Below are 22,857 nucleotides of genomic sequence, written 5' to 3' on the forward strand. Positions count from 1 at the left end.
CAGTGCCATCTTTAAATGGGACAATGGGGTAAGAGATCTTCACCCGCTCCCTTGAATAATGTGCAGCTAAAGGAGCAGCTGCAGTGGGCATGGGGTGAGATGGGTATGGAAGACGTTCACCACCTTGTGAAGTCTGTTCCCTGACGTCGGTAAGCCGTGATCGCCCAAAAAGATATCCCAATTTAATATTGCATAGATGTTTCTAATGCAGAGATAGTTTAGTGTATAGTCAGATTATCTGCAGTAGAGCTGTATCTCTGTGCATTAGTAAGGGTCCTATTACACGGAGCGATATTTAACAATTAACGATAAGCGATCGCAAACGAGATTGTTTGTCGATAACCTAAAATCGTTCACCATATTACACAGAACGATGGTTGTTAGTCTGATCTCAGCAAAACAATGAACAATGTGCAATTAGGGTGTGTTTACACAGAGAGATTTATCTGACAGATTTATGAAGCCAAAGCCACGAACAGACTATAAACAGGGAACAGGTCATAAAGGAAAGATTGAGATTTCTCCTCTTTTCAAATCCATTCCTGGCTTTGGCTTCCAAAATCTGTAAAATAAATCTGCCTGTGTAAACGCACCACTACACTGAACGATTAGTGAACAAACGCGGAATTTGAGCGAACGAATGTGGAATTACAGCGAATGATTAACGATAATTTTAGTTGAGATCTAAATCAACGACATACAAACGATTTTTCGATCGTTGCCTGCAATTACACAGAACGATTATTGTTTAAATCCGAACAATTTAACGATTTTTAGCACGATAATTGTCCCATGTAATAGGGCCCTAAGGATTTCAGTACTGTATTATGGTTCAGGCCGCACCATTGTATGGTATCACTAACCTACAATCACATGGTGCTAATATACTAAGTAGATACTTATTATTACATGGTGGTGTATAGATATTTTCCTGTAAGCCATATCCTCTAGCCATTTGGACCCCAGCAACAGATTGTGGGGGCCGCAGCTGCAGATGCTGTTCTATACATGTGGCCATATAGTTTTAGGACTTGTACCTCTGTTTGTATATGGCGGCGTACAGACTGAGATTTTGTACACTTCTTTGCATGCTGCATTTTTGATATGTGACATTCAGTGGAGCACCCATAGACTTCAAAGTAATTCACCTGATTCCATGTAGTCTACGCGTCCCCTTAAATTTTACAGAACGCGGCTTTTGTGATTTTTTTTTTTTTTTTAATACAATTTAGTACCAGAACCACAGAGTCCTTTCAGCATCATAACATGGAGTCATACAGGACCTTATACCGTCGTATTGCCTTTTTATTTATATAGAATAACTGGTCCAGTGAGATCTTGAGATCCTCCCGCCATCTTCCTTTAGGCCTCGGCTGAAGCCTGTCCTGTGAGTTCATTCCTGACTGACAGTTGTCAGGACGGATTGGAGACCTGCAGATGAAACCTGTCTAACATGTTTTAACCCCTTGGTGCTGCAGCTAGTTTGGGCCTTAATGACAAGAGGTCATTTCTCAAAATCTGACCTGTCTCACCATGTGGTTATAGCTCAGTGATGCTTTACCACAGGGATGGGGAACCTTCGGCCCTCTAGCTGCTGCAAGACTACAATTCCCATCATGCCTGGACAGCTAAAGCTTAGCGATTCTAAGACTGTTTGTTTTTGTTTTTAGGCATATTTGGGGGGAGTTATCAAACTGGTGTAAAGCAGAATTGTCTCAGTTGCCCCTAGCAACCAATCAGATTCCACTTTTCATTCCTCACAGATTCTTTAAAAAATTAAAGGTGGAATCTGATTGGTTGCTAGGGGCAACTAAAACAATTTTACTTTACACCAGTTTGATAAATCTCCCCCATTATGTTTTATGTCAGCAGCAAAATTTGGTCACTATTGTGTTTGGGGTTTTTTTTGTGGGAAAACGTCAAAATAGCATGGAAAAAATGGAAAAACCATCATTTTTCTTTTTTTAATATAAAATTTACACTATTTAGCATGCGGTTAAAACTAACATAAATGTATTCTATGGGTCACTACGGTTATGGCGATACCAAATTCGTACAGTTTTTCTTTCTCTATTACTACTTTGGCACAATAGAAACTGTCTTCCTGAAAAAAAAATTAAAAAACTGTCGTCACTGTGTGAGATCCATAGCGCATTTATCTTTTGCATGATGAAACTGGTTTTGCGCTTGTTTTTTGCGGGAAGACGTATAGTTTTCGATTTTCTTCATTTCTTTTCTGACATTTTTTTTGATCAATGGCAAGCCCCCCGAGATTGTCATGGAGATGATCGGAAACCCAGTCAGGTGAGTATAGTTGTTCTCCTCCACCGCAACCTGTTACATGATTTGACTGGTTAAATTACCACTCCGGGTAGTTGCAGCAGGAGATGAGCTGCCATACTGACAGCTGATCTCCTGCAATGCTGGCTCAGAAGTGTTGCAAACACTTATTCTGACGCCCACCGTAGAAAGCTGACTGGGTCAGAATAAGGTCCAGTAGTGACCGGCAATAAAAGCTGTATCGGCAGTCACTAAGGGGTTAAGGATGAATTCACATGTGAAAGTTTTGTTATTAAAGATCAGTTCCATATATGTGAATTAGAGTATAGATAGTAGAAAGCATGACCATTACTTGTATGGCTGGGCCTAAGATGAGAGGCTCCGGCAGATGACTGGGCCCAGTTAATGGATGCACGGGGTATGACATGTGGCTGAGCAATGGCCGTGTCCTTATATTGACATGGGATATGGCCATAGAAGTCTATATACTGTACATTCCCTCATGTGATGGTGTAATATATATCAAAGCCTCAAATATAAAAACAGGAAATGTAAAGTACAACCCCGGCAGATTGCCCCATAGAAAGTCCTTGCTCAGCACTAAGCCAGTGACCCTTCAGGTAGAACACGGAAATCAAGAAGCCAGAATATCACTTGGCATGGTATAAAGTCCATCTCCGGAGTTTAATCCCATGTATAACTCATACTAGGTGATAATATAAGGTTAGAAGCCTTCGGCTACGGGGACCATAAGGGGTTTTATGCAATCGTTTTCTTGCAGTTTCCGTTATGTTGCACATAGGAGTTCATGGAATTGTTTTTTTCTGAGAATCCGATAAATCATAAAACTTTCCCAGTGATATCACCTGATCCGTCTTGTGCCACGCTTCTAGTCATTACCACGTCAGCCCAGTCCTAGTGTGACACCAACACGTGACGTCACGTCAGGATTGGAGCAGCTGTCACTTTGGAGGACTATAAGTGTGGGATAGACTTTGTTCGACATATGAACATATCCTGAAGCACTGGACTACAACAGGGGCTGTCTAGGCATGCTGGGAGTTGTAGTTTCACAATCACTGGCGAGTGCAAGGTTGGATAAAGTCGTAGGTGATTTTACTTTTAACAGGACTAGTTCACAAAAAAAATTATTTCAAATCAACTGGTGTCAAAAAGTGCCAGAATTTACTTGTATTAAAAAACAAATCAAGTCTTCCAGTACTTATCAGCTGATGTATGTCATGCAGGAAGTGGTGTATTCTTTCCAGTCTGGAGAGCAGGAGAGACATCACTCCTACATACAGCAGCTGATAAGTACTGGAAGAGTTGAGATTTTTTAATAGAAGTAATACACAAATCTCTAACACCTCTGGCACCAGTTGATTTGAAAAAAATATATATATTTTTGGGTGATCCCTTTCGTATGACTATTCCTCATCCAGTACCTGCTGCTCACCTTCTCATATAAGGAAATAGCCGCTCAGACCATCACTGGTTGGGGTGGGTCACCACAGTGACTAGTGAGTGGCTGATCAATATATGCTACAGTAGCTTCCTATAAGATCAGACCAGACATCCCAGCCCATGACCTTGTTTGCCCATTCATGTTGTCCTTCCTTGGAGCACTTTTGGTAGGTACTACCCACTGTATACAAGGGAAACCCCACAGGACCGGCCATTTTGGAAATATTCCAACCCAGCCATCACAGTTTTCCCCAGGAGTCTTACATTTGCCTATTTATGGTCTTAATTTTGTAACGTCAAGTACTGACTGATGACTTTCTACCTAATATATCCCATCCCTGGACATGCGCTGTTGTCACCAGATAATCCCTATTATTCACCTCCAGTGTCAGTGGTCTTAATGTTACTGCCTGATCAGTAAATCCGAGTGTTGTGCTCCCAGTAGTAAAGTAGATATCGGAGCCGGATACTGGGACAGATGGAGCCTAGTGTATATATTGTTGGCAGGAAGACCAGCTCCAATCTCTGACATGATGTTGGCACTGTCTTCTGTCAACCCCCCCATCACTGGTACTTAAAGTGTTTCACATCCTGATGTCCATTGACACATATGATATATGAATATCCAGTAACAATACTGTATATACAAACCATTGACCTATAAAATGGACTTTTTATGACATATTTTCATGGTGTCGCTAACCTTAACCATCACATCTTGTCTCCACGTTGGCAGATAAAAACCTTCGGCTCGTTGAATTTCCACATGCCCCATCCTTTTAATCTTCTGCACGTAAGCCGCCACCAGAAGTATCTGGCAGTGGCTTTCTCTCCTTTCCTCGGCCCAGTGTGCATATGGGGATCGGGAGCATGTGGGCGACATAAATAGGAAATATCTAGTCGATTTAGCTCAACTATTAATGTACAGAAGATTAGCAAATTGACAATTTTTTCTCCATTGGTATAAATGAGGAAACAATTCACACAAGATCAGTTATACAGTTAGATAATAAAGATCTGTGGGGACAACTTCCGGTGCGCAGTAGGGAATTAAAGGGGTACGCCGGCAAAAATCTTTTTCTTTTAAATCAACTGGTTACAGAAAGTTATATAGGTTGGTAATATACTTCTATTTAAAAATCTCAAGTCTTACCATACTTATCAGCTGCTGTATGTCCTGGAGGAAGTGCTGTATTCTTTTCAGTCTGACACAGTGCTCTCTGTTGCCACCTCTGTCCATGTCAGGAACTGTCCAGAGCAGGAGAGGTTTATGGGGTTCTATGGGGATTTGCTAGTGCTCTGGACAGTTTCTGTCTAGGAAAGAGGTGTCAGCAGAGAGCACTGTGTCAAACTGGAAAGAAAACACAATTTCCTGCAGGACATACAATGGCTGAGAAGTACTGGCAGACGGGAGATTTTTTTAATAGAAATAAGTTACAAATCTATATAACTTTCTAAAACCAGTTGATTTGAAAGATAAAGATTTTGGCTGGATAACCCCTTTTAAGAGGCTCGGGATGCTGGGAAGAGGCTGAGCACAGTGGTATTAGGGCACAGACCTCATTGTATTATACAGGGGTAGATGATGTCCTAGAGAGGTCACACACCTTAGGTAGCTGTCTCCTCAATACCGGTGCAGCTGACAGCTGTTCATTCCGACCACTATATACATGCAGTCAGCCGCAGGCAGACACCTCTCCCTTGGGGGCGATAAATATCCTTCTTTTCCCAGACCATCTGCCATCAACAAAAAGTCTAAATGCCCCCATAGATCTCTTAGTGATGGCAGGATTTGTTGATGTTTGTCTAATGTATGACAGAGTTTTTGTGCCCTAGACGTATACAACCTCCCTATACCTCCAATGGAAAGCAGGAATAAATTGTGAACAGAACAGAAGCAGTAAGGCCTCCAGGGTTTTATCACTATTGCAATACACTTTTGTTGATTGTTATATGACTTAAAGTGTCACTGATGTTTAATTTTTTTTTGCAGAAATCAATAGAACAGGCGATTTTAAAGACTTTGTAATCGGGTTTATTAGCGGAAAAATGCATTTTTATCATGAAAAAAAGCAGTTTGAAGTTCTCCTCCCTGTCTTCATGGTTTTCTATAGAAAGGGGAGGGGTTGAGTGAGATGAGGCACCAAAACAGGACAGCAAAGAGTTAATTTTACAGCTACATCACCAGACTATCTCCTCTGACGGCAGGACTGACCTCTCTGCCCTCTGAATATCAGCTTTCACACAGGTCCCGCAGTGTAATCCTTTGTTGTCTACTTTCTACTGGCGACTAATCTCCCTCCTCCCCCCTCCATAGGTTACACAGGGCCCGACTGATGTAAACTAGTCGAGATTTCCCGATAATGAGCAGTGAATAAGAGAGAGGAGGGGGGGGGGCCTGGGGAAATATGCAGATAATGGCATATTTGCCTAATAAACCCAATTACAAAGTCTCTTAAAATCACCTGTACTATTGATTTCTGCAACAAAAAAAAACCCAAAACATTACAGTGACACTTTAACCTACTCTTTAACGTTACCATTCATTCCCTCCTCTCTTGGGGCAAATGTACACTAGATGAATTACTTGTGGAAAACTATTTTAGGCTGGGTTCACATTACGTATATTTCAGTCAGTTTTGTGGTCCTCATATTGCAACCAAAACCAGGAGTGGATAAAAAACACAGAAAGGATCTGTTCATACAATGTTGAAATTGAGTGGATGGCCGCCATTTAATGGCAAATATTTGCTGTTATATTGAAATAATGGCAGTTATTTACTGTTATATGGCGGCCATCCACTCAATTTCACTATTGTGTGAACAGATCCTTTCTGTGTTTTTAATCCACTCCTGGTTTTGGTTGCAATATGAGGACCACAATACTGACTGAAATATACGTAGTGTGAACCCAACCTTACGCTGCAGGACATTTTCAGTCAGGAAAATTTCCCTAGTATGGCTTCATTCACACGTCAGTATATAGCAGACTATATTTTGTTTCCACAATTTTGTACCTGCAATCCCTCTGTAGTGCACATCCATAGCATCCATGTTGGTTTTTTTTTAAAACAGATCCCCAGAAATTGTACAGTTTAGTCAGTGTTTAGCTATTCAAGTTGAACTACTTGTGTTGTGATCCACATTTTCTGTGGATTTGTTAATGGTTTGTAGATGTTTTGCGAATCATGGAGGTTCTAATAGATTTCTATGGAGGAAACGTTCCGCAGATGTGGTCCGTACTACAACCTGTCCTTTTTGTTTTGCGATTGCAGACATATTTTGCGGATGTGTGAATGAGGCCTATATCTACTTTCCTGGTATTGTGATTTGCTGTACAAGAATCCATGTGGAAAATCCACAGCTAAGCCACCTCATGTACCTTTACCCCTCTCTGCCCTTCCCCTACAACACATAGATCCTCAGGTATTCTACTACATTAGATCTCCTGGTGTATAGGAGTCGGGTGGAGGAGCTCCGACACTCAGTTAGGCAATAAGTTATTGGACTTTAGATCTTGTTACTGTTATTGAGGGAAGCTGGATAGCCGTGGCGCCGCTCTAATCTGGGATGGCTTGATGTTAGAATATCTGAAGCAATAACTCTAAATAACATATAGATCATATATATGAGGTCTCATCTTATATATAGGCGGTTCACGTATAGAAGATGTTGATTGGTCCTCTATCATTATCATGTTGATTATTTCATGTACAGTGGTACCTTGGTTTAAGAGCGTTTTGGTTTAAGAGCTCACAGTTTTTCAAAATTGTGACTTGGTTTAAGAGCATTGCTTTGGTTTAAGAGCTCCCTATACTGGGTTGGGGGGGGGGAGTGGGGGAGGGGCAGGGTCTGCATAGCGGGGTCTACAACTGTGTACTCTGACCCAGGAAGTCTCCCTCACCTTCCAATCATAGCAGATCCACCTCAGGCTGGGGCTCACATTAGGGGACAGGACTGTGGAGGTAATCTCTCCATAGCTGTAACCCCTCTCTCACCGGACAGAGAGCGCTGCATGTATGTGCCCACATCTGCCCTGCTCATTCCTTCATGCTCCCTGCAGTCTCTGTCCGCCCTTGTGTTTCCCATCCTCTCCATTACTGTACAGTAACTTATAATATCACATATTCTGCTGTTTCTGAATGTTTGTTTCATCTGTTTTACATGTTATTCAGAATAATAAATCATTATTTTTGGGGTGTGGAACCAATTGTCTGCATTTCTATAATGTCTAATGGGACAATTTGCTTTGGTTTAAGAATGGATTTGGATTACAAGCGCGGTCCCGGAATGAATTATGCTCGTAAATCCGAGGCACCACTGTATTTAGGATTATTATTTCATTAATAGTAATAAAAGTATAATTTCCTGTGTCTGGATCCAAGTTGTATTTTTTGGCAAATGAGGAAATGTCATTACCGTTATTATCTATAGACTCTTCATATGTGGCAAGTACACTTAGAGCAGGATTCCCTAACCTGTAGCAAAGCTACTACATCCTTTGGCTGTCCAGGCTTGATGGGAATTGTGGTTTTGCAATAGGCGGAGGGTCGCAGATAGGATTCCCCATTCTTCATGTTTAAAACCGGGAAATATGGAGACTTAAAGGGAACCATTCACCCCGTGGCCCCCGGCAGAAACTGACATACAGTGACATAAAGGTCAGTATACTTACCAAATCGCTCCCGGTCCCGTCCCGAAGCCCGTTGTTAACACGGAGAAATCGACGATTCTTCTTCTCGCGCCCATTATGGTAATGAGCGCCGCCGGGTCCGAAATCCAGCCTTCTCCCCGCCTCCGACACTTGATTGACGCCAGGTCCTCTTCCTCCTCGTCTTCTTTCTTCTCGCCGGATCCCGCACAGGCGCCGTGACAGTCGTGTTCGGCGCATGCGCAGTTCACAATTGAAGCCGCTCCGCAGCTTCACTGTTTACTGCGCGTGCGCCGATTGGCTCGAACACGTATCCTGTTTACCGCGCAGGCGCAGAAGAGGTGACGAGACCATCGCAGCGGCGCCTGCGCGGGAATTCGGCAGAAGACTCAAGACGTCAATCAAGTTCCAGGAGGCGTGGATGGGCGGCGACGAGAAGAGGACCTCATGAATAAGTTGGACTCGTCCGTCGTTTCCTATGGACGTTGGACTCATCTCAGCTCATTACCATAATGGGCGGGAGAAGAAGAATCGGCGATTTCTCCGTGTCAACAACGGGATCCGGGACGGGACCGGGAGCGATGTGGTAAGTATATTGACCTTTATGTCACTGTATGTCAGTTTCTGCCGGGGGCCACGGGGTGAATGGTTCCCTTTAAAGTGGACCTGTTAGCAGAAATACGGAGGAGAAAAATAGACACGTGGTAATGAGACTCAAGTGCCCAGGGGGTGTTCCCAGCCAAGCAAAAGCTCAGGTTAGTCCAGCTCATGTCTTATTCTTATTCTGTATCCACTTGCATCCACCAACCCCATTTTATTGAATCATTAAGTAAAGTGGACGTTGTATATCCCTGGGCTCTTGCCATGATGGGGAACACCCTCTGGGCTTTTTAGCCTTTTTTACATAACAACAAAAACGCTTATTTTTTTAGGGCTGGAATGGACTAAAGTCCCTATTAAACAAAGTGATTATCGGCGACTGCGGCCGATAATCTCTTTGTGTGATAGAAGACAACACATGTCGGCTGATTGTTGTCTTTCAAAATGCTAACGATCAGCCTAGCAACAATCTGCCGACGTTGCTCCACGAAATAGGATCGGCGGCAGCAGACCGCCGCTGTCTCCTATGGGCTGCCTGGATGATCGGGCAGCAAGCCCCCCCCCCCTGCAGTTCCCTTGCTCTTGCCTGCTCCTCCTCCCGCTATTACACACGCCAACAGCGGTCTGGGGAAAGAGGAGCAAGCGAGCAATGAACAGACAGCAATGGTGAATGGTGGCCATATTGGTTGTCCCAACTGAATGGAATATAACAAGCGTTCAGTCGTCTGTACTATATAGAAGTAGTCGGCTGTGATAACACACTCGATGAGCATAACAACATCGGAGTTCTTCTTTATATTGTTATGGACGCTGATCCTCTAATCCGACGGTTTCTTCTTTTGTGAATTGTACTGTAAGATATAACCCACATTCTTTTTACAGATACTTCCGCATACTCTGTAGCTTTCATTTCTTCTTCTTGGTCTAGTAACTTCCCTTCTAGAAGAAGAATTTATAACCTTTCTGTTGGCGAGTTAATGTTTAGTCACAGAGCGGTGACCATCCCGCTCATGTGAGGGGAGGCAGGAAGTACGGGCAGCGTACAGGTATAGGATGAGATGGCAAAATATCACAAGGAAGACGCCAGCACAGGTTTGGATTATAGGGGTTTTCTGACTGGTATACATCTAGTTAATGTCATTTATTGTGGGTAGAACTAACTTTTGCAATTGAAGGGGTTTTCTGGGACTCTATTTTTGATGGTCCGGGTTACTAATAGTGCGGGTCTTGCTCCGAGCACCTGCTGATCGAGGGGGTTGCTGTGTTTTGGTTAGTGCCGTATGGGATATAGTGGCTGCGCCTGGTACTGCAGCTTATTCCTTCTCATCGGAAGCTCCCCCCAGTCTGTGCGCACGACAGGGAACAGGACCATAGACTTTCTATAAAATTTCTAGTGACTGGTTCTCCTGGATGGATGGATGGATATATATATATATATATATATATATATATATATATATATATATTAGATATATAGCAATTGTTGGGAGTCTCAATAACGCCAACATAATGAAGGAGGTCATTGGCTTCTATCGGAAGTCCATCCTTCTTACAAAAACTATAGCTTTGCTTTCTCTGCTATTCTTCCCGTCACACATGACGGAGGCTCCGAACAGAGCGACATGCTGGTTCACGTAGAAGAGGTGACCCCCCAACTTTTAAAGTAAAGCAAAATAATAACAATGACTTTTTTGTATTATATGTTCACCAATTCCTTCCCCTGTCAGACAAAACCACAAGTTATTTCTCAAGACAGTTTGCCAACAGCGGCCGACCATTTGTGGAGGATGCAAACTAGTTTAACCCCTTGGTGGCCATAGAAAAATGTTTATTTTTTTTTCATTGGCATCAACAAACAACGAGTTGTATTTAGAGTCATTTGAACTTATGGGTTAGCATGTATTTATCTTACTTTGGGTCTTGGGGAGGGGGGACAGAGGGGTTTGAAGTTAAAACAAAGCAAAATATAGAATGGTAGATCTATAGTTTTTTTTTTTTTTATGTTCACGAAGTGGTATATATATAATATTTATTGTGCAATACGTCACTACGATTTTAGCGTTTTACCACTCTGGCACAATAAAAAACATGATGAAAAATAAAATTATGAGAGACATAACTTAGGGAATTTATTCCCCCCACCCCCATAAGGCATTTTGTAAAAGTATAAGAGTAAGGTGGCATCCGCAGCTACGGACAGCACTGCCGTCCACAATTGCATGGACCCAATCATAGGTACAGATCACGGCCTTTTTACAGATATGTAGCAACTACAGTGGGTGCTGTATAATACTGATGTGTGAAAGGGGCCTAAAAAGTGTTTCTGTTTTGTTTTCAACTTCATTGATGTTTTTTACTTTTAGTCCCAATAGCTGATGTGATCATCTGATCTTCTAATAGCTTACATAACATACTAAAATATTTCTATCGGTGTTAAATATAGAAATAAAAGAATACAGATGGTACCCTGTTCTTATGTTTAAAGGGGTCAGAGGGAGCCTCTTCCCTAAAAAAATAAAAGGGTGTTGTAGCATCTAAGGGGTTAAATTGTTGGTATTAGTGGTTCCTTCAGTTCTGTCTGTTAGAGCAGGAGCTTGGTTGTGGCTGGACACCAGAGCTTCTACTACAACAAGGGCAGGACACCTTAGGTTATCCAGGATTAGAAAAAAGCACACCTGGTTTCTTGCCAAAACAGCGCCACCCCTGTCCTCAGCTTGTGTGCGGAATTGCAATTTAGCTCCATTCACTTTAATGTAACTGAGCTGCAAAAAACAAACATCCAAACTGAGGACAAGAGTGGTGCGGTTTCTAGAAGAAAGCAAACATGTTTTTCTAAGCCTGGACAACCCCTTTAAGTTGCCCATACATATTACAACAGCCAAACCCACCAATCTTTAAGTTCAGCCATCTAGCCAATGTGAAATCGGACATTTCTAACATGAATAATCCTTTTGTTATTATGGATGCTTAACTGCTTCCAGAGGTTCCGACTTGCTAGGGTAGATAGGAAGAATAGCTGTCAGTTAGCAGCTTTGGACAGACAAGGCTGTATTTCCTGATCGGCTGCATGTATTACAGCTGCTGACTCTGCTGGGATTTCCCGCTGCGGGAGAGGAATAGGGAGAAGCCCTATATGGCCACAGATCTGTTGTTTGCATTGCTGATACAATACGCTTACTGATACATTTGCATAGGAGAACAGCTCTTATTACATCATGCCCTGGCAGTGCTTAATGTGTTTCTCTGGATGTAGTTTGTGTTTAGAATGCAAGACATGTACCATCAGGTACATTCGCTTTAAGTGTAGCATATCAATAGAACGGCGTCGACGTGGGTAAGCCAGTGCCGCAGCCCTTTTTTTTTTTTTTTTTTTTTTAAACCATGGCCCGGTTCCCACGCACGGCGCCGGTCTATTACAGGGCACCAGCTGGGGCTAAAGCACTGGAGTCAATTAGAGTCAATGGAGCAGCGTCACAGAGGGGCAGGGGTTTCCTCTCACTGGGAGCGGGCTGGCCCACCTCCAGTGCTTCAGCTCCGGCTGGTGGCTGGTAATGTACCAGCGTCGTGTGCGGGAACTGGGCCGTGGTTAAAAAAAGGAACAGGGCACCAGCTCCCCCCCCCCCCCCCCCCCCCCCGGTCAGTGCCGCTCTATTGATATTTTACACTTGATTGTACATGCTCTTTAAGGTTTTAAATGGATAAAACTATTTCAGAGTATATCAAAACTTTAGTTTACATTGCTTCACAGTAAAATAGGGGAACACAGAGAACTATAGAACTATAATTCTTCTATTATCAGCTGAGTGAAGAATACATTTTTGGGGTGGGCCGTGGAGGTGACTGTGAAACTTGTACAAAGGGATAGGGGCACATATGGGATGGGGACCGACCCAATTGCTTCACAGTGCATAGTATACAGTATGCATAAAAACAGTGACACTGACCACCACTGGCTATATGTTGGTGTGTATATATATATATATATATATATATTATCTGTGGCTTAGTGCCTTGCCCTCAGTCTGTTATTCTGTGTAGGTCTCCTTTTGTTACATAACACGTAATGGGGAAGCTCCAGCAATGCAGGTGACATTTTGAGGAAGTAAGATTGCATGAATCATCCTCGGTAGTTGGGAGCTGCCTATGTGTATTGCAAATAACTCTCTGCTGAGTCCAGATAATATAGCAGGTATGAGATTTTGAACTTGCTAAAGCGTATTTGCTGACTCTAAATGATCAGGCATGTTCACTTTCTTTGCCTGATCTGTTCTTTTTGTCAAGGGGGATCAGCTACCACCAGAGGTGTCTGAAAGCAGCCTATTCTCTTAAAGGGTAACTGTCATTTCAATATCATTTTTCTGAAAACAATAAATATCTATAGTACAAGTGATTTTAAGAAACTCTGTAATAGTTTTTATTTAGCAAGAGTTTCCTTCTGTACTGAAAAAGCAGTTTCCTAGCTCCCCCCTCACTTCAGAAGAAGCAGGATTTATGTGTCCATTATGCTCTATGGAGAGGGGAGGGGCTGAGAGGAGTGAGTGAGCACAGAGAAGTCCTGCACAGCACAACACCCTGCAATCTCCTCTCAGAAAGTTCCTAGATAAGCACTGACCTTTCTGACCCCTGAATCCAGGGTTTTAGGTGCCCAGTCTACAAACAGCTGACCTTCATGTCTCTTCTTCCTGCTCACACATCTCTCTCGGCCCCTCCCCCCTCCATAGGATATAGTGGACACAGCAGAACCCGTCTTCACTGGCTTCCCTGTAATGAAGACTGAAGGTTGACTTGGTGTGTGTTCTTTCAATGCAACCTAAATAGGAGGACCAGTCTTGTCTACACCATCTAGTATAGGGGTGTCCAACTCGCTGCCCTCCAGCTGTTGCAAAACTACAATTCCCATCATGCCTGGACAGCCAAAGGCATGATGGGAGTTGTAGTTTAGCAACAGCTGGAGGGCCACAAGTCTCACACCCCTGATCTAGTAGATTGCAATATTACAAAGCTTGAGCACCTGAAAAACACAATATATTGTATGAATGGATGTTTGTAGTATATGAAGCTCTGTGTCAGAAGTCGCTGTGACTCAGACTTGTTTGGAAACCTGACTGGCAGTCTTTCTCTTGTAGGACATGACAGGTCCAGAGTAGCTGTAACAGGAGTTGACGTACCTATACATATTAGATAAAAAAAATTATAAAAAAAAAACAAAACAGACATTAATTGGGTGAAATATAACAATAAAAACAATGGGGAAGGTTGATTGCGCTGCTGTATAGTAAGATTAACGTTGTTGCCCATGGCAACCAATCACAGCCAAGCTTTCATATTACCAGAGGAATATGAGAAATGAAAGCTGAGCTGTGATTGGTTGCTATGGGCAACAATGTTAATGTTATTATAAGACTAGTGCAATAGATATCCCCTGTATTTTCAGAATATTCCCAGAAATATTATTCGTTGGCGCCATCGATCATGTGTGGCCGGTGTGAAAGTACTTGTACTGTATATGGTTGTGTCTATGAAATGACCATTCATCGGACCATACAATGCTGAAGTGAACCCGGCCTTAAGCCTATATTTCACGGGGTGATGGAGAGGAGCAAACAATCGCTGTCAGTGCTCGCTTGCACCTCATTACCTGCTTGCTGCCGGCGCTATTACACACGTCAGCAGCGAGTGGGTAAGAGCCGGGGGGGTCAGGGGAAGCTGCAGATGGGGGGGGGGGGCCCGGGTGATCACTAGATCGTCCGGGGAGCCCATAGAAGATAGCGGCGGTCTGCTGTCATCGCTCCTGTAAGGCTTCGTTCCCACTGAGCAAAAATAGCGGAATTCCGCCGCGGAATGCCGTTAGCCTCCCTCTCATAATGGGAGTCTATGGGAGGCGCGCTCCTGCTCTGTCCGTGCTGAAGAATGAACATATTCATTCTTCAGCGCGGACAAAGCAGGAGCACGTGCCTCCCATAGACTCCCGTTATGAGAGGGAGGCCGCGGAATTCCGCTAGTTTTGCTCAGTGGGAACGAAGCCTTACACGGAGCGGTGGCAGCATATTCCTGCTATCTTAAGGCCCTATTCCGTTACATTATCGTCCGTTACGGCTGATAATCATCCTGTGGAATGGAAGGCAACGATCAGCCGACATCGTTCATGTTTGCTAATCGTTGCTGTTGTTAGTCTTTCAACATGTTGAAAGACAAACCACTGTGATAGCAGCAATTTGCTGGCGTCGCTTTGTGGAATAGGAGTGGCGGTAGCAGACCACCACTATCCTCTATGGGCTGCCCGGACAATCTAGCGATCACCCGGGAGACCCACACACAGCTCCCCGAGGCCCCTCCTGCACTCACCCGCTCACTGCCGCCGCGTGTAATAGCGGTTGCAGCAAGCGGGGAACGAGGAGCAAACGAGCGCTGACAGAACCTTTTACTCTGAAATTGTTTACATGACGTAGATTGCATAATGGATTATGTTTGGCTTGGTGGCCCAATGGATAGATAGTGTATATTGTTTTATGTTCTATCCTATTGAGTTTATTAGATGTCTGATTGTGAGTGTATTCTGTGTGCATCATGGAGATGAAGGATTTCCACCCAAAATGTAACAATGCCAACCAATATGGCGGCAATTCCTATTGTCACGCTTGCAAAAACGGGCACAGCAACGTAAAAGAAAATGTCAATAGCTTTAAAACATATCTGCTGAACTTTGGCTACTACTTTTAGATGTGATGACAGTGGGTCTCGCAAAATATAGTCAGGGAGAGAGATGGGCAGGAGCGCAATCCACTCCCTGACCAGATGCCCACAATGGCAAATTCCTACAATGTAATTTTATATTACTACATAGTCGGAAATAGCAAGTGGCTGGGGAGTGGATGGCTCTGTTGCCTCTCTCTCTCCACGACTATATCTCCTGATCACAGGGGGTCTCCGCACCGGGACTTGCTGTGATCAATAACTTTTTACATGTTGGATGTCTGAAATGAAAGAGTCACAGTCATGAAAAATAACTTTGACATGCCATTTGGGTGGAAATCCTCTGTGGACCCAGTTAATAATTAATAAACAGGAATGTCCCGTCTATATGGACAATGTTTGCTGTATTGTCATACGGCTTTATCTTTCATAGCATTTAAATTGTTCAATTTTCCAGACAGGTCGTGACCCCCGGGTGACAATGTCGTCTGATGGACTGTCAGCCAAGGCATTGAAGGTACTGCATGTAGTTGCACTTGACATTATAATTTAGTTATCTCGACTAAAAAGATAGAAAAATAAATATAAAAATACAAATATGACTTTTAGTTTTATATCCATTCACATATTAGCCAAACTTATATTTCTGATAGAACATCAACCATTCTGAACCTAAACCAAGCGTCTATACATGAGCACTTGTGGGCCTGGTGCTGTGAGCCATTTCATTTAGTCATATCATATATGTGCTATGTTGACCATGGCTGCAGCTTATCTCTCCCAGAACAAAGGGATCGGGCAGTGATTTTTCCATCACACCCAACCCCTATCACCATCGACATTATCTGTAGGTGGGCGGTCAGCACTGCCCCATACACACTTCAACGACAGCCAAACCCTTGTCGGCCGTATCCCCGCGAGTGGTGGATACGGCTAACAAGATTTTATGGAGACCTTAATGGGAGACTCCAATCCTCAAGATTGCAGGGAGTGTGTGTGTGTGTGGGGGGGTGATCAGCTAGTTACCTCCAGTTTGCCCTGTAAAGAACATAAAACATCAGTACAGTAGATGCCCCTAAACTTCACTATTCAGCAATTATTCTACAATCAAATCTCTATGCGTTGAATAGTGTATTGCAGCTTAAAGGGACTTTCCTCTAAAAAAAATTATTGCATATTGCTAGGATATGTGATCACTTCCTGATCAGTAGGCGTCCATCCACAGGGACCCTATGATCCTCGGATAGATGCCAACCGTTCAAAGATTTTTCATTGCACCTCCCTCCCTGTTCCCGACCCAGCTGCCCATTGTGAAGGAAATATGGGGCCATTTCTCATTGGTATTGTTGGGGATTGCAGATCCCAACTGATCATAATGTAATGTGGTCAGTGCCATTATCATTAGAGACTGCAGCACCTCTAAAAGACAAGAAGAGAATGGGATGAGTGAATTTTTTATTTTTATTCAGTTACACAGTAAATCCCTTTCGGGGTACTTTGTGAGGACTTAACGCGCAGTATGAAATCCACGCAAACGCACCCAAAACCATACGTTCACATTTAGACTCTTTTATAGTTTACGTGTTGGTATTCATTGCATTACTTATTTTGTACTAATTCTGGTCTGCGTTTCATTCTGGCCCAATGGCTGCGGATTTTCATTATCTGAATTGTAGTCTATACACCGGCCCCTGTACCGTGATCTGATGTAGGGGATAAATAAATTACATTATAGGAACTCAGCTAAGAGGATATCGGTCATTGAGCCTGTCAATGACAGAGAGCAGAATTGTGAATGCAGCTCTGGAGGTAACTCCAGATCAGCACAGTATAAGTAATACAGTGGATGATATCTGTATATAAACTGTAAAAGGATATCCAATGGTGTCGGGTATTTCAAGTGATGGTCTCTCTATTGAGATATATATATTTACATGCTCAGCCTATTAACACAAGAAATCCTTTTTCTGCTGTTCGCTGCCAACACCCTGAATAGAATGTCAGGAAGTGAGACGATTTTGGCAAACCCTATCTATTGTTAATTTTGCGCACTGAACAACCATCAAAACTCCATCCCAGAAACAATAATAAAGCTCTTCAGTGACTATTGAAGCATGTGCCAGCTCTGCGCCTTATCTTCCTCTTTATCTGGTTTCTTCTTACATGGGCAGGGCATGTGAATGGTGGTAATTAGAAGCTCCTATAGCCTGCTGGGTGTGGAGTCACAGGTAGCATTCCTGTCTCTTATCGTGGAGCGGCCAAGTGTTGCGTATTGGCTGTAGTCAGCAGTGGCGGGACGATAAGTGAAGGTTTACATGTATCAGCAGATATGCCATTACTCTTTACGACTTTCACTAGCCACAGTGGCCCCGTCTAAAATACGCTAGTACAGGAGGGTGGATAAAATTAGAAAAACCAGGAATGGCACCACTCTTGCACTTCTATTGAAGTAAATGGGGTTGAGCCACAGTACCGGACACAGCCCATAAAGAAGCGTAGTGCTGTTTCTTGAAAGAAGATAATCCCTTCATCCTAATCTTATTCAAGCCTTTGAAGCGATGCTGGAGGCCCAAGAGTGGAGCTTGATTTTCTAGTTTATGTTGGGAGAACACAGCTAGAAGGATGGAAGTGTTAAAGTGGCAGTAAGGTGCATAAACATAAGGCGTACAATATTATAATACATAGTAATCAGTTGTCTAGCCTTTTGATAGACCATCAAGCGTTGAGCGAACTTACCGAACCCAAACGCTTAGCATTTGACTCTCGGTGGCTGGAGAAGTTAGATGCTGTCCAAAGGAGTTGTGGAAAGCATGGATAGAGCCATATGTTGTATCCATGTTGTCCTGGCAGCCTAGGGCTGCAACCAACTTTTCCAGGCAGTGGGGGTCAAATGCTGAGCATTTCGGGTCAGCCGAACCCAAACCTTTGGAAAGTTTGCTCAACACTAACTATCAATATGTGATCAGTAGGGGTCCAAAATTTGGACCATTGCATTTAGCAGACCCATAGGGATTGGCACTTGCTGGACAGCCATAACATCTAACTAATATTTTGGATACAGTTAGACATCAGTATATTGATCTGTATCCTACTGTAACTTGGGCTCATACACTTGATCAGTTGCACCCTCCCAATTACACATCTAGGTTCTGTCTAGGACCAATATTCCTGGGTAACTCCTATAAAGTGTTACTCAATCTCATAAAGTTATGGCATATTGCTAATAGCACTGCGACTCCTTCTTTCCCAGGATTGGTGAAGGTCCTTAAGGTTGGACTTTCCTCAATCATATCTGTACATTATACCATCACTTTGTGGGAGAAAGGGTATGCAAAGCAGATCTCTGACACCAACTTTTGGAGGTAGCTTCCTCTCTAAGACTCTAGTTAGAAGCCTTAAAACATGACTGGAAATTTAAAGTGTACCTATTGTTTGGGAAAACTTTTGACCAGTCATAGAGACATGTCAAAAGTTTTGATCGGTTTGGGTCTGAGTGAGACCCATACTGATTGGGAGAGGATGTGGTGCAACGCCGTCTGCTCCCGCTTTGTGTTTAAAAAAAAAAAAAAAAAAAAAGTCGGACTCATAATGTAAGTCTATGGAGCCCGACCTTTTTTTTTTTTTCTTCTTAGAGCGGGGAGAGCACATGCTTCAGCATGGTCCTCTCCCAGCTCGTTCTCCCGATTGGTCCGGGTCTGAGTATTCAGACTTGTACAGATCACAACTTTTGACGTCTCTATGAACTGTCAAAAGTTTTCCCAAACAACAGTGACACTTTATATATAATATGTAGACTGTTTGTTGGTCAGTTGTTGTAGTTTTGGTTGGTTTTACTGTTCCGTAACTGGACTGGTTGCATCTATACATTATGTTATAATTAAAGACTTCTTATTTTTGTCATTGCAATGTAGAATTTAATAAAATGTTAAAGCTCTTCTTCTTCTTTTTCCCCCACAGGTGAAAAGAGAAATGGGTGAGAATACGCCGGTGCTCTCAGACGATGAGTTAATGTCTATGTCTGTACGGGAGCTTAACCACCACTTACGTGGCTTATCCAAGGAGGAGGTAGTCCGGCTAAAACAGCGGAGGAGAACCCTAAAGAATCGGGGCTACGCCGCCAGCTGCCGTGTCAAGCGTGTGTCGCAAAAGGAGGAACTGGAGAAGCAGAAGAATGACCTACAGCAGGAAGTGGAGAAGTTGGCACAGGAGAATTCCACCATAAAACTGGAACTGGACGCATTGAGGGCCAAGTATGAGGCTCTGCAGAACTTTGCTCACTCAGTGTCCAGAGGCGCCGTCACTCCAGCTAAAGTGGCCGCCACCAGCGTCATCACCATCGTGAAGTCCTCCGGGAATTCTTATTCTTAACACAGGCAATTGCTTGAGAACCCAAACCCCATCTCACCTCGGCAAGACCTACAAGCCACGCACCAGAGAGCAAGTCTCCCAAAGACTCAAACATTCATCAGTATGAACCATAAACCCGTCTCTTCCGAAAAGAAGATGTCGGCTCCATACGTCCGGAAATATTGTGATTTTCAGCAAAGCAGTGGTGTCGTCTTAAAGTAAACCTGACCCAACAATATGTTGACTATTATATTTTGTACTGGTTGTTTAGCTAATGCAAAATCGTATCCTCATTCTTACTAGTAAGGAAACATTTAACATTCCGTCTGATAGGATCTATAAACCCCAAAGTTATTATATAACCTTAAGTTAATATTTAATTTATTTTACCAATATTTATTATAGTATAAATGCTGCAGATTACCTATATGACAGGTTTACTTTAAGAAACCACCTCGAAATTGGAAAACGCCACCTCGACATGAGAGGGTGAATGACAATGGATCATTATACATGGCCTTGCTGGTCCTCGTGGAGATTTGCTTCAGGATTTCAGATCCTTCGGGGTTTATTGGTCCAAAAAGATGTGAGGGATTGGAGTGAAATAGATATTGTCCAAAGGTAAGAGAATGTGAGACGGGAACGGAAAACAGGATGTAGTAAACTAAAATGTGGAAGGAGAGTTTCAGGTCTGAGAAGAAGGAACCATATTATAGTACTGAGAAGGTTAATTCAAGGAAAAAAAGTTGAGATCTTTCTAATGTGACCTATATAGGAAGGGACTACTCAATTGTGTATGTTCTCAGCTAGGGACCAGGTCAGGGGGTTACGGTAGCGATGGCAAACCAGTTATAACCTGCTGTAGTCTAAAGGTGGTCATGCACCTTTAACCACTATACCTCTTCATAATGTGGATTATGTGTTCTCAATGGGAAAGTGGGACTAAGCCACTGTCATACAACATCGGGGATGGCTTATCTCCCTTGAGACAAAGGGTTCGGACATTGCCCGATTGTTCCAAGTTGGCAAACCTCCATATACACAAGATGCTTGGCCGTTCGTGCCAAAATTTGGGGGATTGAGAATTTTTGTTTCTTGTGTATAGACCCCCCCCTACAAATATGTGGCACCATTTCTGTGGTACTATGTTTAGGAATTAGTGGCATCTATAAATATATCTATAGACTTGGGGAAATTGCAAGTAATCATGGCAGCTATAAAGTTGGTAGAATAGAGCTGCAGATAGTTTTAATTCTTTTTTTGTCATACGGGCTATTGTCCTCCTGGTTGTAATGATAATGAAAGGCAGCCTTAATGGCTTTTTATAGGATTGCTATGTGTATGTTCTTGGCGGTAATTGTTGCCTGAGAAGACCTATAGGTAGGAATGCTGCATGCGATCAGCAGTGTATGAGTGGTGTAGCTGATGGAGGGAGTTAATCTCCCTTTTTAGCAGGCTCAGTTGGTTTGGTGGCTTAGAAATTTGGAGGAAGAGGAAGAAAAGTAATACACGACATGGTGTATATATGATGACTTCAACAAGTTGGAAGAAACTTATTGAATGGATAAGAATAAGGGGAAGTGACTTATACTAATGTGAAAATAGCAAGGCATTGCTAGTCGATGGCAGACCCAAAATCCTTTTGGACCCTGAGCAATCTCCACCAGGAACTCCAAGCCTTGATAACATGGATGTGTGTGAGGTAGAGATGAGTGAACCTGGAGCATGCTGGAGTCCATCCGAACCCGAACGTTCAGCATTTGATTAGCGGTGGCTGCTGAAGTTGGATAAAGCCCTAAGGCTATGTGGAAAACATGGATATAGTCATTGGCTGTATCCATGTTTTCCAGACAACCTTAGAGCTTTATCCAAGTTCAGCAGCCCCAGCTAATCAAATGCCGAACATTCAGGTTCAGATGGACTCGAACCCGAACCCAGTTCGCTCATCTCTAGTGTGAGGCCATGTGCGTTGTCCTGGCTAGGGGACTCATGCTGATGCATACTGATAGGGTAAATACACACATGGCAGATGTGGATAAAATGTTTTACATTTTTTTTTATTTCTGTTAAAAAAAAAAATTCACCATGGACTTTACTCCTTCAATGTACAGGGGCAAAATCCATTGTGAATCTATATCCGAATCTGAAGGCAGATTTCTGAACAAGCTGCCGCGTGTGGATTTGCCCATACTGGTGCAAGGTACTTTAATGTCTTTTTTTTAGACATCATGCTATGATATTACTGTAAGTTTTAAAGTGGCCAGTTTTGGGCATACGACAAGTACCCCGCTCCCGCGTGTAATATTACTTATGGCGAGATGGGTCTGCTCCACCTCTTCCGGAGAAACTCTAACAAAAAAAAAACTAAATATTTTATTAGCTGCTTAATAAATAAATAAATAATTAAAAATCATTTTGACAAAATATGGGACAGAGAATTCACATTGCTGGGGAGGGGTGGGGGGCGTCACAGACCTCAGTTTCCAGGCCATTTCTCTCTGATTTTCCCGGTTGCCCTTATTTTGCTTTCTTATTTATGTTTGAGACGTTTATTTTTCTGCATATTTATATATTTTTATTTTAAAGAATTTAGGGTAAAGGGTGGGAAATGCTTATTTTAAATGTTTGCTATGTCTTATAGGAGAATTGATTTCTGTTAATGGTTATTGATAATGATAGCATTACTACTTGAGCGTATAATTTTTAGTGGGATTCGTGGATTCCAATGTAAGTGACAGGCACAAGTTCGGACACTTAGAACCTTTTAGACATCTTGCTGTTAATAATAATCGGATACTCTATACCTGCTCACTGGGGTTGGT

The 22,857-nt window shown here is 42.8% G+C and overlaps 1 protein-coding gene across 6 annotated transcripts in view; it reads left to right on the forward strand.

Moving 5' to 3' along the window:
* Positions 1-21,819, forward strand: part of MAFF (MAF bZIP transcription factor F) — a 31,890-nt gene extending 10,071 nt beyond the window's left edge. For 2 of the 6 annotated variants that reach the window (XM_069967237.1, XM_069967236.1), the window contains exons 2-3: positions 16,146-16,205; positions 19,646-21,819. In XM_069967237.1, coding sequence (XP_069823338.1) covers positions 16,170-16,205; positions 19,646-20,056 — 447 coding nt within the window. In that variant the 5' untranslated portion in view covers positions 16,146-16,169 and the 3' untranslated portion in view covers positions 20,057-21,819. Of the gene's footprint in view, positions 1-10,003; positions 10,088-16,145; positions 16,206-19,645 lie in introns of those variants that run through there. The other 4 variants (XM_069967235.1, XM_069967239.1, XM_069967238.1 and 1 more) reach the window with 4 other exon arrangements.
* Positions 21,820-22,857: the final 1,038 nt, after the last annotated feature.

This window comes from Dendropsophus ebraccatus, chromosome 4 (assembly GCF_027789765.1).
Source record: "Dendropsophus ebraccatus isolate aDenEbr1 chromosome 4, aDenEbr1.pat, whole genome shotgun sequence".
Classification (NCBI taxonomy): domain Eukaryota; kingdom Metazoa; phylum Chordata; class Amphibia; order Anura; family Hylidae; genus Dendropsophus; species Dendropsophus ebraccatus.